Genomic DNA, 18081 nt, shown 5'->3' with positions numbered 1-18081 from the left:
AGATTGTCAATTGAAAAATAACAATAGCCAGCACAATGAATCAAAATTATACATATTATTTTGTCAGATCAGCAAAAAAATGTATTTTTGGTGTGCTGCAGAATTTCAGTAATTAATTTATGTGTGCCACGAGATGAAAAAGTTTGTGAAAATTGCTGGATTAGACTAATTAATAATCCTATATAATAAAAGCCTAATATGCTAAGTGTCTGGTCGACTGTCAGCCGTTCAACCAATCAAAGCATAATATGCTAATGATATGCTAAGGCCACTCAACTGCTTGCTATGATGTGCACTGACCACCAGGGGGCAGACACTCCAACCAGTAGGTTAGCTTGCTGCTGGTGTCTGGCCAATCAGGACTGAGCAAGACAGGCCAGACACACCCTGGAGCCCTCCTGCAGTCCCTCCCCACTGGCCAACCTCCCGTGACCCTGGCCCCGATCGTGCACCAGTGGGGTACCTCGGCCTGGCCTGTGCCCTCTCACAATTCGGGACACCTCGGGAGATGTTGGAGAGCTGGTTTGAGCCCAATCCTGCAGGTCAGGCCAAGGGACCCCACTGGTGCACAAATTTGTGCACTGGGCCTCTAGTCACATAATAATTAGTTGTGGATTTTCCCCTTCTGCAGCTAAGTTTGGGCTGATAATAATTTTGTATCCTTTCCAGGTTTTGGCTTGTTGACAGTAGATATTTGCCACATAACTAAAGGCACCATCCAAAACCACTTTTGGGCAAGAGCTACCTGGATCCTGTTTGTTGTCCTGCATAAACACTGAGAAAACAAAATTCCATCTCTACCCATGAAGCGATATACCTGCTTTTCTAATCAGTTAGTCAAAACTGATGCACACCAGTTGGGAAATTTTATAGATGTGTGGTGGCAATGTATTCTCTTTTGGTGCCTTGACAGATGAAAGAGATGCCCAAACCCTTTAATCTCACCCATAGCAACAAGAGATCACTGGAGTAGGCTTGTTATGTCTATGCTCGAATTCTCTCCAAAAATCAAAGAGGTCACATTCACATCTTGCTGTGAAGGTTATACCAATCCTTCTCAGGTGTCTGTGAATTGATTGTGAGAATGGTTTAATTAAACACCAAAAGATACAAGGCTCTCAAAATGAAATTCTTTGGGTTTCTTACAGCTGATTTTAATTCTTTTGATTACTATATGACAATTTTCTTTGCCAGCTCATTAGATGAGCACAGAGGAAAAAAATGGTTGTTATTAATAAATTTCTACCCTTTAACACATTTTGCATGAGACCAATAACCTACTGTTTTCTGGCTTGCTACATTTATCATCACACCATTCTTTGCAGGAAGCTTTAGAATTTTATTGATTGTTTAGAAAGATTATAAAACATCTGTGTCAGCACCAGCCACTTCCTGAAGTACAAGTGATACAAACTGTTCAAAAGTTAAGCAACAAGTATGCCTAAGTGATGAATGAGGTTTGAGACTTTGTGATGAAGGGAGTCATTTGAGAAAAATGATCATATCAGGTCTGTGTGGTAACTAGAAAGGCAAATGCTCTTAGAAGTATTTCTTCTCGAACATGGAAACTTCGGAATGGATAACATGCTCCAGAATCAACTGAGATAATTTGGGGCATACCTATATAGCCTGCCTCGAAGACAGCATACATGAAAAATAGGGTTTAAGAAAAAAGAATTTGTACATGATATCTGAACACAAAAATATTATAAAATCAGATAAGTTAAATAATTTTACCTGGCATGCTTAAGTCATTATTATGCAATTAATAATGGTGTTTTAGTAATGATTATAAGCCAATTTTCTAGCTCTGATGGTTCAGAGAGTCTTTTTTGTACTTCTCTAATTCCAGGACTATTAGTGTCAACTACTTGTTGCTGTAGCAGGAGATACATGTAATGCAATCATGTGGGAAGGGCATCTTCTGTTTTTAATTAGAACCATGCTGGAAATCATTGGAGGACTTCTTTTTAGAAGCACTAAGGCTGAAAAAGAAAAAACAGGTATCCTCACCCCAAATACTAATTGAAGGCATTATTATAAAAATAAATGAATCTCTCCTAAAAGAGACACCCCCCCCCCCAAAAAAAAAAACCACACCAATTTCTGTGTATCATCTTTCAAAGTCCCCATTTTCTGCAAGTTTGGCAACTTTTGGCTTGTTTTTGTCACCAACTCTGATACCGGTAGTCTCCGATACAAGTTCATTGTTTCTTCTTTCAGACTGCCTGCTCTTGTATTTCTAAGTCTTGACATTTTGCAAATTAGGATAGGCACCCAAAGAGTGTTATATTTTCTTATGGAAGAAATGAGTAGACACACAGTGTCCTACAGCTTAAAATCTGGTCTGCATCCACATGGCCAAGCTCCATGTTGCTAAATAAAAACTCAAAATGATTTCTATTGTGGGTGCAGGAGCTCACTTCTCTGAGATGCAGTTCTATTTGTCATATGAAAATATAACATGAATCCATTAGGAGAGCATACAATGCCGTGTCAATAACTTTTGGGTATTCATAAAACCTGAGGATCAGGGTAGATTCTGACAGTCACCTTATGGCTGAAAAATAGGATCAGAAGAAACCTTTAATTGTCATCTCACTAGCCAACTCACTAATAACTGTATTCTGGTTTACAAAGGAGGCCATGCAAGAAAAAACAATAACCCACGAGTGAATCAATATCTGACAGGATGGTCAAATGAGAAACTCTCCTTCACAGTTTCAGCAGAAGCTCCTGAGACCTAGAGCAAACAACAGTAGCCACGTAACTTCACATTCCAAAGCAATGTCTGGACAATATATGCAAAACATGCAAAAGTGTGGACAGCATCTGGTTTCACAAACCCTTGTTTCATGAAAAGAACTGGGAAATGAAGATGAAGAGCGAGAAATTTTATGTGAGAAGTTTTCCAAATACTTTGTGGTCTTCTTCCCTCTGGCGAGCTCCTCCAGCCTTGCTCTAAGCTAAGTGAGATGGGGTGTCAAGAGACCAACTTGGAGAGATGGACATGTTGGGGATTGGGATGCATTAGGACTGGGATAAGACTCTGGCTAAAGTTCCGCTTCCCTGTAGCAGAGAAAATGAGAGAGGAAGAGTGGAAGTGAAAGCAAAAGCAAGAAAGAGCGAGAAACAGAGAGAGGGCTGACCTGGAGCTAACCGTATTTCTAGCAACAGCTGAGCAAGGATGCATGGGTGTTTCTTGTGGACCAAATCTGGGCAACTGAATATAGCAAGCCCAGTGCCATTTTGAATATCTTCCAAGAGGATGCCTAGAGGGGCAACATGACCCCCCCCCTCCAACAGAAGGATGGGCAATTGGAAGTCAAAGGGCCAATGAAGGAATGCAGCAGTGAGTGGGATTGGTCTTTACCCAGGAAGTTATCTCTGGGGGGCCCACTGGGAGCTGTCTTCAAGAAAGTGCACAAAAGCACCCTAAAAAGAAGGAATTAGCATTCTATCCCCAGAGAGCACACTGAGTAAGACTTTTGTTGCCCTTAATATGTCCTCCCTCACCTGACCCAATGAAGAGGGGTGGGAGGAGAAGAGTAGGGAAATAGGAAAGAAGTCCCTGGCTCCTTCTCTCCTATTTCAGGCTCTCAAGATGAGGCAGGTCTAAGCTGGGGGAAGGAAATCATGTTATGTGGGCATTAACACAGGCCTGGACAATTTTAGTATTGAAGTGATGTTCTTCTGTGCCTGAAAATGATGGGGGTCCTTTGATTATCTGAAAGTGGTTTTTAAGTTATGGGATATACCAAGATTTTATTCAAGAGGTAGGGAGGTAATAATCCACAGGGGGATTTGAAAGGACAAAGAAAAAAGGATAAAATTATTTTCTATTATCACCGTATCAGCTAAGCCTATTTAATTACTTATTACAAATGACATAATTTTCACCACGAGGGGCGGGGGGATTAGTAAAAAGATAGGCCCTCCTGTTGTGCATTGACTACTCCAAAGGAGGAAGATCATTTGTTAGTTATCATATTAAATACTCTGGATCCTCAAGCTGCCTCCACTAAAGGAATCTGCCACATCTTGGGACACCATTCCTCAGGGAAGGCTCAGCGTCCAGGTGCTGTCCAGGTTGCCATCTTCTTGCATTGACCTGAGATCCCAGTTTCCAAGTATCTATGCAAACACAACTTTTTAAAAAGCACCTCGTTTCGTAGAGCCTTGAGTTGTGATTACCACATGCTTCGGCTGAGTGATGAACAAATCATCTCATCTCCTCCTGCCATAGATTTTAATGTAAAATAAGACTGACGATGCTATTAAAAACACAATGAGAAATCAAAAAAAACCCAAAAGCTAAAAAAGTCAGAAAGCCAGAATAAATACCTCATGGAAATGGCACCCACAGGCTCCCTGCAAAAACTCTTTGTAGCGCCCCATGGTTATAGTGAAGGTGTCAACCACTTCATAGCCATACTTTTTTGCAGTGTCCAGAATAATCACATTTTCTTTCCATAAGTTCTGAAGTTCCCTCTGTATTGCAAAGCAGAAGAATGAGAATTTTTATTAAGAGCATTGTTTACAATTTACTAAATCAGATAGAAATTGTGTAAAGGGCATCTTTTCTACAGTTTGGTCTTATTTTGAGATAAAGAATTAATTTTACCTATATTTCTTAAATAAAGAGGTGTTCTAATTTTTTACTTAAAATATAAGTGTAAACACCTGTGTATGTATAAAACAGCAATACATAAATATGTAGAGTGACTCACAGTTTAGAACTTTCCCTACCATAAAAAGTCATTCGGGTTTTTTTTGTTTTGTTTTGTTTTGTTTTGCCCGTAAAGATCCTTTGAAGTCTCTAAAATTCTCTGTTTAAAAGCCAAGATTTGAAATCACAAACGTTATCCCCATCTATTTGGATTTTTATTCATTTGAATATTAATTAGTATATGTTTTGTGCTTAGCTCTATGCTGAGGAATAGGAATACAAGAATAAGTAAATCATGGGCCCTGATCTTAAGACATTACATTCTAATAGGAGAAAGATATGCATACATTTACTAAGTCTTTCATTGCAGGCAAACCCACCAGGCTCTGGCTAGTAGGCAAAAGGGAATAGCTCTGCCAGGTGCAAGGGGACAGCTGGACAGAGAGGCTTGGAGAGGTGACTCCTGAGCAGAGACAGGACTGCCAGTGAGGGTGGGAGGGGTGGGGAGCGGGGGTAGAAGTGTGCTTCTAGGAGCAGCAGAATTGAGTGCTGCTGCTTCTGGATCATATCCCTCCTTCTCTCCCTCCTTCCCTCCATGTCCAAGGTTGGAGTTCTAGTTCAGGTCTACTGTCAAGAGGAGGAACTCCTCCTCTACCCTAGCTCAGGATTCCTCATCGGCTTGGCCAACATTTTCTCAGACTGACCTGTGGTCCTAGTCTCTTCCTATGTACCTCCTAATTCTTCCACACCCTTCATGTCAGACTCATTATACCCAAACACAGGTCTCAATTCATAGTGACTACAAAACATTTGGTGCAATGTTGAGTGATATGCATTGGGTGCTGTTGTCTGAAAGTCTTCCTGACTACTCCTCTTCCCTCAGTCTTCCCAGGCGCTCTCCCTCTAACCCCCCTTCTTCTGCTCACCCCATCTTAGTGTCTGTTTCTTGGCAAACCCATTCTGACAAAGAGAGGGAATTGCACTCTCTCTGCCTTTTCTAAAGAACAAAAATTATTTTCATTCTCTATGTAAAAATGCAAATTGCTTGCATTTGTTAATCCAATCGTAAAGTAAAAGCAGTACAAATATGTCTAATTTTCTATCTCCAATGTGCTCACATAACTATTTTTATGTGACATTCAAAGAAGAGTGTTTCCCCGCAAATAAAGATCATGAATAGAAAAGGTTCATAAAGAAGACATACGAAGGAAAGGAGACAGATGTGAATTTTGTCTGTGCTATCACATGAAAAATGATCCTCAGGCTTTTTTCTTGTCTAGTACAAGCATTTTCTCAAGTCTAATATGTCTAATTATGAAGGATACATGGAACTTTAGAGAAAGCAGTGTCTAGAGAAAGGTTGGTTCTCTGGGAAATAGACAATTAGATGGAAATTTGAATGCAGGAGACTAACAGGGATCAACATCTATAGAAGAGTGATGTGGTTGAAACAGAGGCTTTGTGGATCCCACTAGGGGTTCTAGAGGAAGGATCTTCTGAGATAATGGCCCACATTAAGGAAAGGGGGTTGGGTTTCTGCAGCAAAAGGCAATTCCTGCTAAGATTCACGTGTAAGTCCTTATTAGGCCACATAACCAGCAGCCACGGGGAATGAATGTCTCAATCCTAAAGGGGCAATCTGGGAGTAGCCAAATCATACAAAGTGTCACTCACCCACTTGGGAATATATATTTTTTGAGAGTTTACTACGTGTTGACAATTGTGTTTTGTGCTAGGAGTACCAGAATGAGCAATGCAGGTCTCTCCAATCACAGAGGTTATTCTAGCAGGGGAGACAGGCAACCAAGGACTAATATCAGATGGGTGACATGCATGAGGACACAAAAGGATATTATAGGAGCTCATAGCAGGAATAGACCATCGAGTCCCATGTGCCCATTAAGTCTCCCCAGAGGAAATAGCATGTAAACTAACACTTTAAGGGTGCTTGGAGGTTACCCACGGGAGGAGGTTGTGAAAGAGTGGGCTCCAAGAAAAGGGAGTAGTGATTTCTGAAGGTGACTGAGAGCATGACATGCTTGAGAAGCTAAAACGTGCTCAGCATGACCGAGCTCAGCAGTGTTGTGCGTCTGTGTGTATAGACATGTGTGCATATCCAGGGAGCCCAAGGGATAAGTGCACAGAGGAAAGCAGAGGCCCAGTCTGAAAAGCCATGCAAGCGTATGATGAGGAGTTCAGATTTATTTTCTGCTTCCATTGCTATTGTCTCTTCCATTCTATCGTTTTCCCCGCCTTCTGGCTCCATCCTTTTGTCTTTACTCAGTTTTAAAGGACCGATGAACACCATCAAAGCCCAGGGGGAGGCATAATGTTTAACACGATATATGGTACACAGTAAGTGCTGAAGAAATGTTTGCTGTCTGCCAAGATGAACTGATTCAAACTTAATAAACTAAATATAAGCAGCAGCTACAGAATTCTAGTTCCCGTGAGGAGCTGCAGTCAAAGAGGCAAAGTAGAGCTACCAGTGTCTTCAATAAGGAGTTGCAATATTGACCTGTAGTCTTCAGATAACAGTAAAGGAGATTCCACTCATAACCGATTGTAAAAATGATCAAAGGATCCCTCTTCTAATCCTCAACAGTCTAAAACTCTTCAGCTACCCCAGATACTAAATATCTCAACCCTTTAGCCAATACTAACACCAAGGAGATGAATTTGGAGGCTCTACTTGGGCCACTTTCTATCAGTTCTCCTGCTTTTGTATAACACAGTGGTCGGCAAACTCATTAGTCAACAGAGCCAAATATCAACAGTACAATGATTGAAATTTCTTTTGAGAGCTGAAAACTGACTTCTGCGCATGGGCCATGAAGTTTCAATCGCACTGTACGTGCACGTCCGCACGTGGTATTTTGTGGAAGACCCACACTCAAGGGGCCAAAGAGCCGCATGTGGCTCGTGAGCCGCAGTTTGCCGACCACTGGATAACAGAACCGGCATCTATGCAGACATAGTTTCAAGATAGGGGCGGGGCGTTGTGTAATATATGCTGGGGAAAGCTAGGAGCGCTCACATTGACACAAAAGTAAATATCACTTGGCTTATGTATTTAATGGACAGCTTACGGTCTCCCCAATTCCCAGTGCTCCTGACCTCCCTGGAGCAATCACACACAAACCCCACTGCCAAGAATTCTCCTGGCTTGAACAAGAACAGCTGGTTCCTTTACCTACAGATGTCTTTCTGTTCTTTTCTGAGACTTCAATTCAGTGCTGAGACTCATTTACTAAATTCTATAAGAACTGGTCAGAGGCCTCTAACTCCTTTCATTTATGACTTTCTAGCCAGAGTTATACTACTAATGATACTACTTCCAAGATGATTTTTAAAGCAATCAGTCAAACATCATCTTCAAAAAAGCCACTCTTTCCCAAAGTATTCATTGATACTGACAATTTCATGTGTGGTTTCAGCATGAGCCTCCAAAGGTGTATGAAACATTCGCAGGGTAAGGAGATACCTAAAGCACAATCTCTCTCATCTACCCTCAGTTCTTACTTTTTCATAGTTTGGCACCCCCTTTCTTCTTTTATGAACTCAAAGTATGTACAACACACATGGCTTATGGGCTCCTTACCTCCAGGAATAATTCTAACTGATTTAAAACCATAATCCATAAGTATATCATCTCCCTTGATTTTTATAAAGGTTGCTGAATATTATGTGTTGCCTTTCAGTCCTTTTCAGACATCAACAAAGAAAGGAAGCATGAAGTTCACACAGCCTGGACAGAATGGCCTTACTTGTGTTAAGAAATGCACTCCATCCACTGGCAGATGAAATCCGATTCCCAAAGTTTTGATGATCACAAGGATATTGAGTAAATTTTCCCTGTGAAATAATTAGAATTTTAAAGTCAAGAACATCAATTATATTTCTAGACAATCATGTTTCCATAAACAAATACATGAAAGTTCTTTAGAATGTGGTAATTGGCAGTTGGACTAATTTCTCATTTTATAGATTTGATGTATGTTCATTTTTTTTGTGTGGATAGAGTTTTACATGTCAGTGGGCATGTTTTGATCTGTAGTTAATGTAAATTTGGATACTGAAGAGCCATCTTGTGGTTGGATACAAAGGTATTTTGAAATATTTTAAACAGGACTTTAAGTACTTACTTAATTCTAAACAAGTTGGTCTTTAAATAAAATCTTGATAAAATTCCATCAAATCAAGAGTAATTTTTTTTTTTACTAGAATCCTAATGACAGTTACTGTTACAGAAATGTACCTCTTCAGAACCTTGTGAATAATTTGCAGATGATTGGAATTAAGCCACTGAACACCACCAACAACCAATACAGTCTGGCTCGAATTCTCCAGAGGACGTGATCTGAAATCCAGAAAGAAAAACAACACATGTTGCCTTGAAACAGATGGTAAATATTTTAACAGCATTGCCTCACATTTCATTGAACCATATCTGACATCCTGATCACAGGACCTCTTTGTCATTGCCAACTCATTTTCAGCCATATTACTTGCTTTCAGCACCTTTGATATAGGGTGAGCAATTATGACCACTAGTAAAATAACAAGTGCGTTGTGGCACTGTGCTCTTCTCAATAGTTCCATTGTACCTTTGCAAGAGATGCTCAAGGGCCTTTTCAAACGTTGGTCTCAATGAAGGGCTTATCCAGAACTGAGGATAGTAGGAATAACTGATCAAAGTCTTCCCACCATTGACATTGTGGTAGAACTTAGTGCCATGCACCTTCTGCCATTCCTGCAAGGTTTCGTTCAGTCTTTCAATCAGATAGTACATCATCCCTCTGTTGGTTGAATCGCCAATGAAAAGAATCTATAAATTAAAAAAAATTTGCTTTCAAATATGATGTGTACATGGTGTAGGATATAATATAAAATACTTTGTTGAATATTCATAAACCCACATGTCTATGTGTTTGAAGGACAGCCCTTCAAACTATTAGAAATGACATTCATTATATTTCCCCCAAACCTGTTTATTTTTCTTTTCCATATTCCTAGAATGACAATCTACTGACACACTAATATGTTTAAAGCTTCTTGCTTCATGTTCAAATTATCTGTCTCCCCTATCTTTACTTTCTCATACTTAAAAAGTTTTATTGATTCAAATAGGCACAAAGAAGTTTAGCGCTATAAGAATACTTAGAGATTTTCCAATCACTTTTTATTGCATACACTAGAGGCCCATTGCACAAAGAGATTCGTGCAATAGGCTTTCCTTCCCTTGGCTTCCAGCACCGGTTTTCCTCCGGCACCCGGGACCCAGTCCTTCGCTCTGGCCAGAGTCTGCCTTCTATGTCTTTGCTGCAGACTCCAGCCAGAGTCTGCCTTCTTCATCTTTGCTGCGGCCGGAGTGCCACCTTCGCCCCCCACCCTCCCTCTCATAGCAGGTGTCCTGCCCCGCCCGGCCACTCCACACCTGGAGCTGCTGGGCGGCCGCCATCTTTGTCCTTCTAATTTACATATTTTCTCCTGATTGGCTGGTGGGCATAGTGGAGTGATGGTTAATTTGCATATTTCTCTTTTATTAGTGTAGATGAGCAAATTTGGAATCCACGGAGGTTACATAGCTCAGAAGAGGTCATGCCACTACTTGAGAAAAAGCCACAGGACTAGGATCTGCTTTTCTGAACAGCCATTTATATCCCAGGGTGCAGATCCTAGTGCCATTTACATGGAATCTCTTACACCATACTCTCCTTCCCATTTCCCCAGCACAGCCCCACTTCAGGCCCCCATGGCTTCAAAGCTGTGCTATTGTTGCTAATGTTTTCCTAATGGGCAGGCCTTCCTTCTTGCACAATGGCTGCCCTCTCTAATTTGTTCTGCACACTGTGTTACTGGGATACATTTCCAAATGTCTAGCTCTAGTCATCTTACTTTCATGCTCAAAAACCCTATTGGCTCCTATTACTTATAGAATCAAGGCTAACCTCTTAGGATCAGCTAACATTTGCTGAATTGTTATTGCATATCAGGCTTTGCTAGGTGGAGATTTCACGAAGTACTCACTTTTAATCATCATAATTGTGAGGACTGAACCATTATTTCTGTTTTGCAAATGAGCAATTTGAGGAACACAAGACTCAAACTCAGCTCCCTTAACTCCAAGTGCAGGTCAATGGCCCCATCCTCTCAAATGCTCCCTCTCAGATTCCTACTTTTTCACTGAGCACGATTTGCACTCAACAGCATCTGTTTTTCCTTGTGCTAACCCACCTGCTTAGAAAGCTTCACTCTCCCTGCAACCACACCTGAGTAAATGCTACACAACCTCCAGACCCGACAAAATGTCCAATGCCCCAGCCAGCATGACCTTCGCTGTCCCCTGATTTCATTACAATTTTTATTTCCTTTGCAAATTTTACCCAAGACTACATGAAATTATGGCTTTTTTGTCTGTCTTTTTTTCTCACATCATATCATGAAGTATTCGGTATCTAAATTCTATTTTCCTCTACAGTACAATACATGAGCTTTAAATACATTTATTGAGTCCAGTCAGTGTGGCTCAGTGGTTGAGTGTCGACCCAGGAACCAAGAAGTCACTGGTTTGATTCCCGGCTTGCAGGCTTGATTCCCCAGTAGGGGGCATGCAGAAGTCAACCTATTGATGTTTCTTTCCCATCGATGTTTCTGTTTCTAACCCTCTCCCTTCCTTTTTCTCTAAAAAATCAATAATAAATACAAATAAATTTAACAACTTTGTTATAATACATATTTGACTTATAAACTGGTTTTAAAAGAAAATATTTATTGAACTGAAAGTCAAGGGACTTTTGTCTTAATGTCTTTGGATAGGTTTATTTTGTTCTTTAGTTTTTTCTCTCTTGGCTGGGATTTCTATTTCCATGAGCCATGCACCTACTTCTGATTTTAACAGCAGTCATTGCCATAATTCCCAGGCACCACTGCACTTGCCTGTCCACAGCAAACTTAGTGAGACTCTGCAAAGGTATGTTCTTTCCATGGTAAGTATATTTCAGTAGCTGTATGAAGAAATCTAGGGAGCACCTGCAATTTGCCTTTGGATCAAACACTGTTATGGTAAGCATCATCAAGCTAAGTTGAATAACATAAGGTGTCAAGGCCTCAATCACTGATCCTCTCAATCGAGTTCTATTTGGGGCAATAAAATTCCAGCATAAAAAAGAATTCTTGAAATTCCTCTTACTGGCCAAGATTTCTGATTTTTTAGAAGAGAACTTTGAATAATCAGGAAAGCTCTTAATTTTAGATATTAGTAATTACAAAATTCCATTTGTATTAGACTGCTGGGCTACAATAACAATGTACCACAGATTGGGTGACTTAAATAAATTTTTTTTTTCATGATTCTGAGACTAGAAATCCATGATCAAGGTATTTGCGTGGTTGGGTGCTTCTGAGGGCCCCTCTTCTTGGTATATAGATGGCCACCTTCTTCCTGGGTCTTCACATGGTTTCTTCTGTGTGTGCCTAGGCCTAATCTTTTTTTATAAGGACACCAGTCATATTGGATGACAGCTAACTCATATGACCTTATTTTACCTTAATTATCTTTATAAAGGCCCTCTCTCCAGATACAGTCACCTTCAGAGGCACTGGGAGTTAGGACTTCAACGTATGAATTTGGTTGAGCGAGAACACAATTCAGCTAATAATACCTATAACAGGCCTTTGAGATCTAGCTTTTAAACTAGATTGCCACCAGAGGTTTTTCTTACAGATTCTTTTTATTTTAGTATCAAGATACAGTCCCTCCTAGGTATCTCCAGGCAGCCAGTCAGATCACTGGTGTCTGTACAGTGGGCTTCACAGAGAAATACAGAGGCTAAAAAAATCAAAGTAGCTGCTTGTTACTGAGAGAAAAGTCATCTAGTTTTGCAGTCCTTTGAAGACGCAGTCCACCAAACCATATCAGAAGCAAAGTCATGTTACAGAATTCTAGGTGCTGTTATTTATCAACTAGACTGTCCCAGGCAAATTTTGTGACCTCCGCAGGAGTTCATCCCCTTATGTGAAACAGGGGAATGTTAGTAGCCCACCTTCGAGGACTCCGGTGAGATTTAAAAGGCTTGTCTGCTTCCTGACACCTGGTAAGCTCACCAGGAAAGTGAGATAGCATTAGGACATGGGGAAGGCAAGCAGCGATTTTAAGAGCTGCCAGCGTGCCCTCCAGTGCACTGTGAGGCTCTTTAAATGAGCTCATCTAAAGAACAGGTCAGAGAAGACAGGAGATGTCTAAATCACAACAGTCTCTTGCTTGCCCTCCCAAACCTGCTACAGCACTTGTAGGGTGAAAGGTGAAACTGAAGCTCTGGGAGAGAGAACTGGAGGAGACATTACCGCCCTGTGCAAACGAACACTCAGAACTGCCTGTCAGGTCTCCATTGCTGATTGGTGACTAACAAGAGGCACCTGGATGGGAGAAGGAAGTGTTGCCACCACCATCTGCAAAAACTAGTTCGTCTATACTGCAAATTCTAGATGGCATTTCTCAAGTTCAGTAGACACACTCTGTGAAGACAGTTTTCTAAGGAATGATTTTATCCCAGTGCCATTCTATTTAGGAAAGGTGGGAATGAGAAATTATAACTACAGTGAAGATGCAGTTGTGACTTTAAGATTTCTTTGTTTTGTAGGTGACAGTTTTTGTTAAGAGATTCATTGGTATTTCTAACTAGATGATGTCTAACTTCAAAATGTCAGCTTTTTAGGTGCACACACACACACACACAATTGAAAAATATCAAGAATTAGAGTGGTTCTTTTCAGTCAGATGATTCATATTCAATCTTTTTATCTTTTAAAGCATTCAATTTGATGATTTAAAAGGAAATTTGTAGGTCAACTTCTACGTTAAAAGGTCTAAATCACCATAACAAATATTCACAACTAGCCATATAACTTTTTAAATAACTCTTTGCTCCTGTGAAAATTATTGCCTTGTTAGCAGGCACAGGTGTTGGTTAGCATATGCAATCAAAGAAAGAAAATGTGATCATGAAATACAAATAACCAGTTAGCAAGTATAAAAAAATCTATATTAGCAACACAACAATGAAATAATTCCCCCCCCCATCATAATTTGAAAAGCCCCAATGATATTATGAGTTCAGAGAAATGGACCCTCTCATATACTACTGTGTAAGCAGCAGGAGAAAGTTTTTGTCTTTTTTTTGTTTGTTTTAACTGCTGAATTCAAAGTGTTCAGAATAGGGCCTGTCATAAAACTTGATTCTCACTGTCAAATGGATAAATGTAAACATTGCTGTTGTGTGTATAAATTGGCAGATTTTAAGAAATTCCACTTATGTGAAATATTTAAGAATGTCTATTAAAATATACTTTAAAAGAAAAACAAATCTGAAATAACATCAATGTTTATTTGATTGATTATATTAAGGTATAATTATATATTTGAATTCCTTTCATCTTTTTAGGAGTGATATTGTAATCTGAATCTATTGTGATGGAGAAGATGTCACAGTAGTTTTCCTAAAAAGCTGATTACAATCAGAAGAGAAATAATGACTGCATTTTTGTAAAAGTAAAGTATGTGGACGCATAGGAAAGGTCCTAGAAACTTATTTGTGGATATTTCAAAGTGGTGATATCATAGCAGTTTATTCGGTTTTAAAATAAAAAAGGTTTTATTTGAAGTTTTTACAAATGTAATTTTTGACATCTTTCTATTTAATTTTTTCTTATAATTACATAAGAACAACATTTTTAAAGCAAACCCCATAAAGATACCCCCTAAGCCCTCTAGTTTCCTCTACTGTGCCATATAAATGTAAACATCTTTTATACGTGGACCATGAGAAGTCGGAAAGGACTGTCCTACCAACAATTATTCACATCCCCTTTCCTTTCTGCAGAACTCACTTTTCACCTTAGAAAAACAAAAATACCAGACAGGTTTTCCCCTAGTTTTTGCCAAGGGAGAAATCACGTGGTCCAGTGGCAGCCACTGAGGCGCGAAGAGATTTCTGGGGACTTGAAGGAAAGGTTTACCTTCTTAAGAAAAATTGATCAACCCAAGTCAAAGTCCATCTTCTGTGAATGTGAGACCCAATTCCTAGTGACACCAGAACTGCGGCAGATAGGTGTGACCATGAGACCAAATGTTGCTGATATGCTGAGCATGGAATGGAAAGACGGAAAGCACGGGGCTCTGAAAAATTGTTGAGTGACTAAACTAACCTGGAACATCTGTACCTCTGTATGCCTGGTCATGTCAGAAAACTCATGTCCTTATTACTTCAGCCCATCCTACCTGAGACTTCTGTGACTTGCAACCAGGGTACTAACTAATAAAGCTGCAGTGGTTTTACAGCATGGTCCCTAAATCATTTGGCACTTCTGCCATTGGAAGGTGGGTTCCACGTCCCCTCCCCCTTGAACCTGAGTGGGCTGTGACTGCTGCAATGAGTAGAGTCTGACAGAGTGATGCTGTGTGACTTGTGAGCCTAAAGGCAATGTGGCTTCTCTCTCGCTGCAAAAAGCACTCACACTTGGAACTTGGAGATGCTATGTAAGAAGTCTGACTACCCAAGGACTGCTGTGATATTAAGAAGATGACAGTTTGCCCTAACCAGTTTGGCTCAGTGGATAGAGCATCAGCCTGCGGACTGAAAGGTCCTAGATTTGATTCCAGTCAAGGGCATGTACCTTGATTGCGGGCACATCCCCAGTAGGGAGTGTGCAGGAGGCAACTGATTGATGTTTCTCTCTCATCTCATTGATGTTTCTAACTCTATCCTTCTCCCTTCCTTTCTGTAAAAAATCAATAAAATATATATTTTTTAAAAAGGATGACAGTTTATTCTTTTTGTTAATTTGTATTTTGTAAAATGAACATATATTGGCTTTTTATGATAGTAAAAGAATGGCAACAGCAGCATCAATAACAATAAATCCACTTTGAAAATTCGTGTAAAATATTTAGTGATAATCAGCTTAAGTAAGCTTTATCATTATGTAGAACAATGGCTTAAGAGAGTTGGGATTGAACCTTGGTTCAATAAACCAATCACAGGAATAATATTAATCACATTTTGGATTCCAAATCACAGGATCAACTTTATTCCAAAGATTGAATTGCATTTTCTGTGCAGCATCTCTTTTCTGGCCCTACAGTGCAAAAAGGGGAGGCTGTCTCCATCAAGGTGAGCGCAGGAGCACAGCAGAAACACCTGTGTCCAGATGTGTTAGTCAAGCCTGGATCTCAGCTCATCCGCTGGACACAAAGATGTGTTTAGAAAAGGTTTGCATCTGTTTCATTCCTGAGATCACCATGCGGTGAGTCACCAAAAAGTATATAAGGGCAGGTATTTTCCCCACTCTTTTACACATCTTCACGGGCCACAGGACCTACAAGCACGTCATGTTTCTAGGCTCTAGTAAAGTTTGAAGCTTATTTTCAAATAGTCTTTTTATTAAAAAAACCATAAAACTGTCTATCTTTATTTTCATTTCTAATTTCTCAGTGACAGTCCTCATATTAGATGGGATAAATTTGGTGCTGTGACAAATTGAGTCCCTAAAGGTACAATGGCTTAAACAAAATTGAAGTTTATTTCTCCCTTGGGAAAACAGTCCGGTGGTTCTAGGCAGGTGTATGTGAGGGGGTGGGGGCAGGGAGGTCATTCAGTCCCAGAAAGACTGGATTATGTCTTCTTCATGTATGGTTTCCAGGAATTCCTTGAGCACTGACAGCCCATTGTAGGCGGGGGTGGGGGGGGAAATAAGGAGTAAAGAGCTGCCAGGTTTAGCCTGGGAGCTGTCACACACCATTCGTTAGAACTCAGTCATTGCCCAGCCAGTGTGGCTCAGTGGGTGAGCCTCGACCTATGCATTCTGGGTAAAGGCATGTGCCCGGATTGCAGGCTTGATCCCCAGTGTGGGGTGTGCAGGAGGCAGCCGATCAATGATTCTCATAATTGATGTTTCTATCTCTCTCTCCCTTTCTCTCTGAAATCAATAAAACTATATGTATTTTTTAAAAAGAACTCAGTCCCATGGCCACACAACTAATTTCCAGAGAGAAAATGAGTTTGATGAACACTTAGCCAGACTTTATACATTCTCCTACATGGCTATGTTTTCCTGAGGGAAAACTAAAACCTCAAATCAGATTTTCCACCTGTGAATTAGCCAAAGTGTGAAGTACATGAAAGGCTGATTTACAGTCTATATGATGCATAAAAGAACTATTTGTAGAGAACTGGGATGAATAATAGCAAGAATATCATTTATTTGTGGAACTATAACCAAGATTTGGGGAATTTTTTATTTAAATTTATAATAAAACTAGAGGCCCGGTGCATGGATTCATGCACCAGTGGGGTCCCTTGGCCTGGCCTGCACCCTCTCGCAATCCGGGACCCCTCGTGGGATGTCGAAGAGCCGGTTTCGGCCCGATCCTCACAGGCCAGGCCAAGGGACCCCACCGATGCATGATTGGAGCCAGGGAGGGATTATAGGAGGGCTCCAGGGTGTCTTGCCCAGTCCCAATAGGGCCGGTGGCCGGGGAGGGACTGAGGGAGGTTGGCCGGCTGGGGAGGAACTGCGAAAGGGCTCCAGGGCATGTCTAGCCGGCTTGCCCAGTCCTGATTGGCCAGACCCCAGCAGCAAGCTAACCTACCTGTCGGAGCATCTGCCCCCTGGTGGTCAGTGTGCATCATAACAACTGGTCGAACGGTCGAATGAAAGGTTGGACACTTTGCATATTAGGCTTTTATTATATAGGATACTTTTATACCATTTTATTTTATCATGAATGAAGGAAACTAACAATGGTGATACTTAAACATGAAACTATGTATTACATTACCTCCTTTTCCAGAATCACCAAAAGTAACTGCACAGGTCAAGTTATGAAGAAATGAAAAGAAAATTACTAGTGGCTATCTGGGTTGAATCAATAAAGACAGCAAGTTGTCTGGATCTTGTTAGCGTCTTAGATTCTTTTGATCTGTCGAGGCTGGGAAAGAACTAAGTATATGTAGGATCAATAGGCAGGGGGAAGAACCTTTTCATAAAATCACTTCCCTTCTTCCTCCCTTTCCTCCTTCGTAGGTTCTATTTTCAATATTCACAGAAGTGGGGATATTTCTTCAGATCCAACAGGACTCTGGCTGGAATTCACTGGAACCTTCCAAGAGGGGAAGGTCCATAGGACTGTAATAGGAGCTACTTGTCCATTAATTTAGGCAGTGCCTACTTATTGGAGAGCTTTTATATCTGTACATAAAGGGATGAAAGTGAAGTGGAGTTTTACTCACTATGTCTAATCCAGGGCCAAGTGTATTTAGGAAGCTCACAGTGATTCTGATAAGCCCATGATTGACCTACATTGCTCTCATAAGAAAAATACTCATTTCTAACTGAGGCAAGGAGGGACGGAG

The 18081-nt window shown here is 40.5% G+C and overlaps 1 protein-coding gene across 1 annotated transcript in view; it reads right to left on the bottom strand.

Annotated features, from left to right (window-relative positions):
- The window catches only part of CPED1 (cadherin like and PC-esterase domain containing 1), a 294491-nt gene that overhangs the window by 16019 nt on the left and 260391 nt on the right, over positions 1–18081 (bottom strand). The window contains exons 18-21 of the mRNA XM_080665547.1: positions 9277–9497; positions 8928–9029; positions 8437–8524; positions 4345–4491 (exon numbers count right to left, since the gene is read on the bottom strand). Coding sequence (XP_080521673.1) covers positions 4345–4491; positions 8437–8524; positions 8928–9029; positions 9277–9497 — 558 coding nt within the window. The remainder of the gene's footprint in view (positions 1–4344; positions 4492–8436; positions 8525–8927; positions 9030–9276; positions 9498–18081) is intronic.

This window comes from Plecotus auritus (assembly GCF_963455305.1).
Source record: "Plecotus auritus genome assembly, chromosome: 4".
Taxonomy (NCBI): Eukaryota; Metazoa; Chordata; class Mammalia; order Chiroptera; family Vespertilionidae; genus Plecotus; species Plecotus auritus.
Note: the sequence above shows the minus strand (reverse complement) of the source record. Positions and strands in the feature narration are given on the sequence as shown.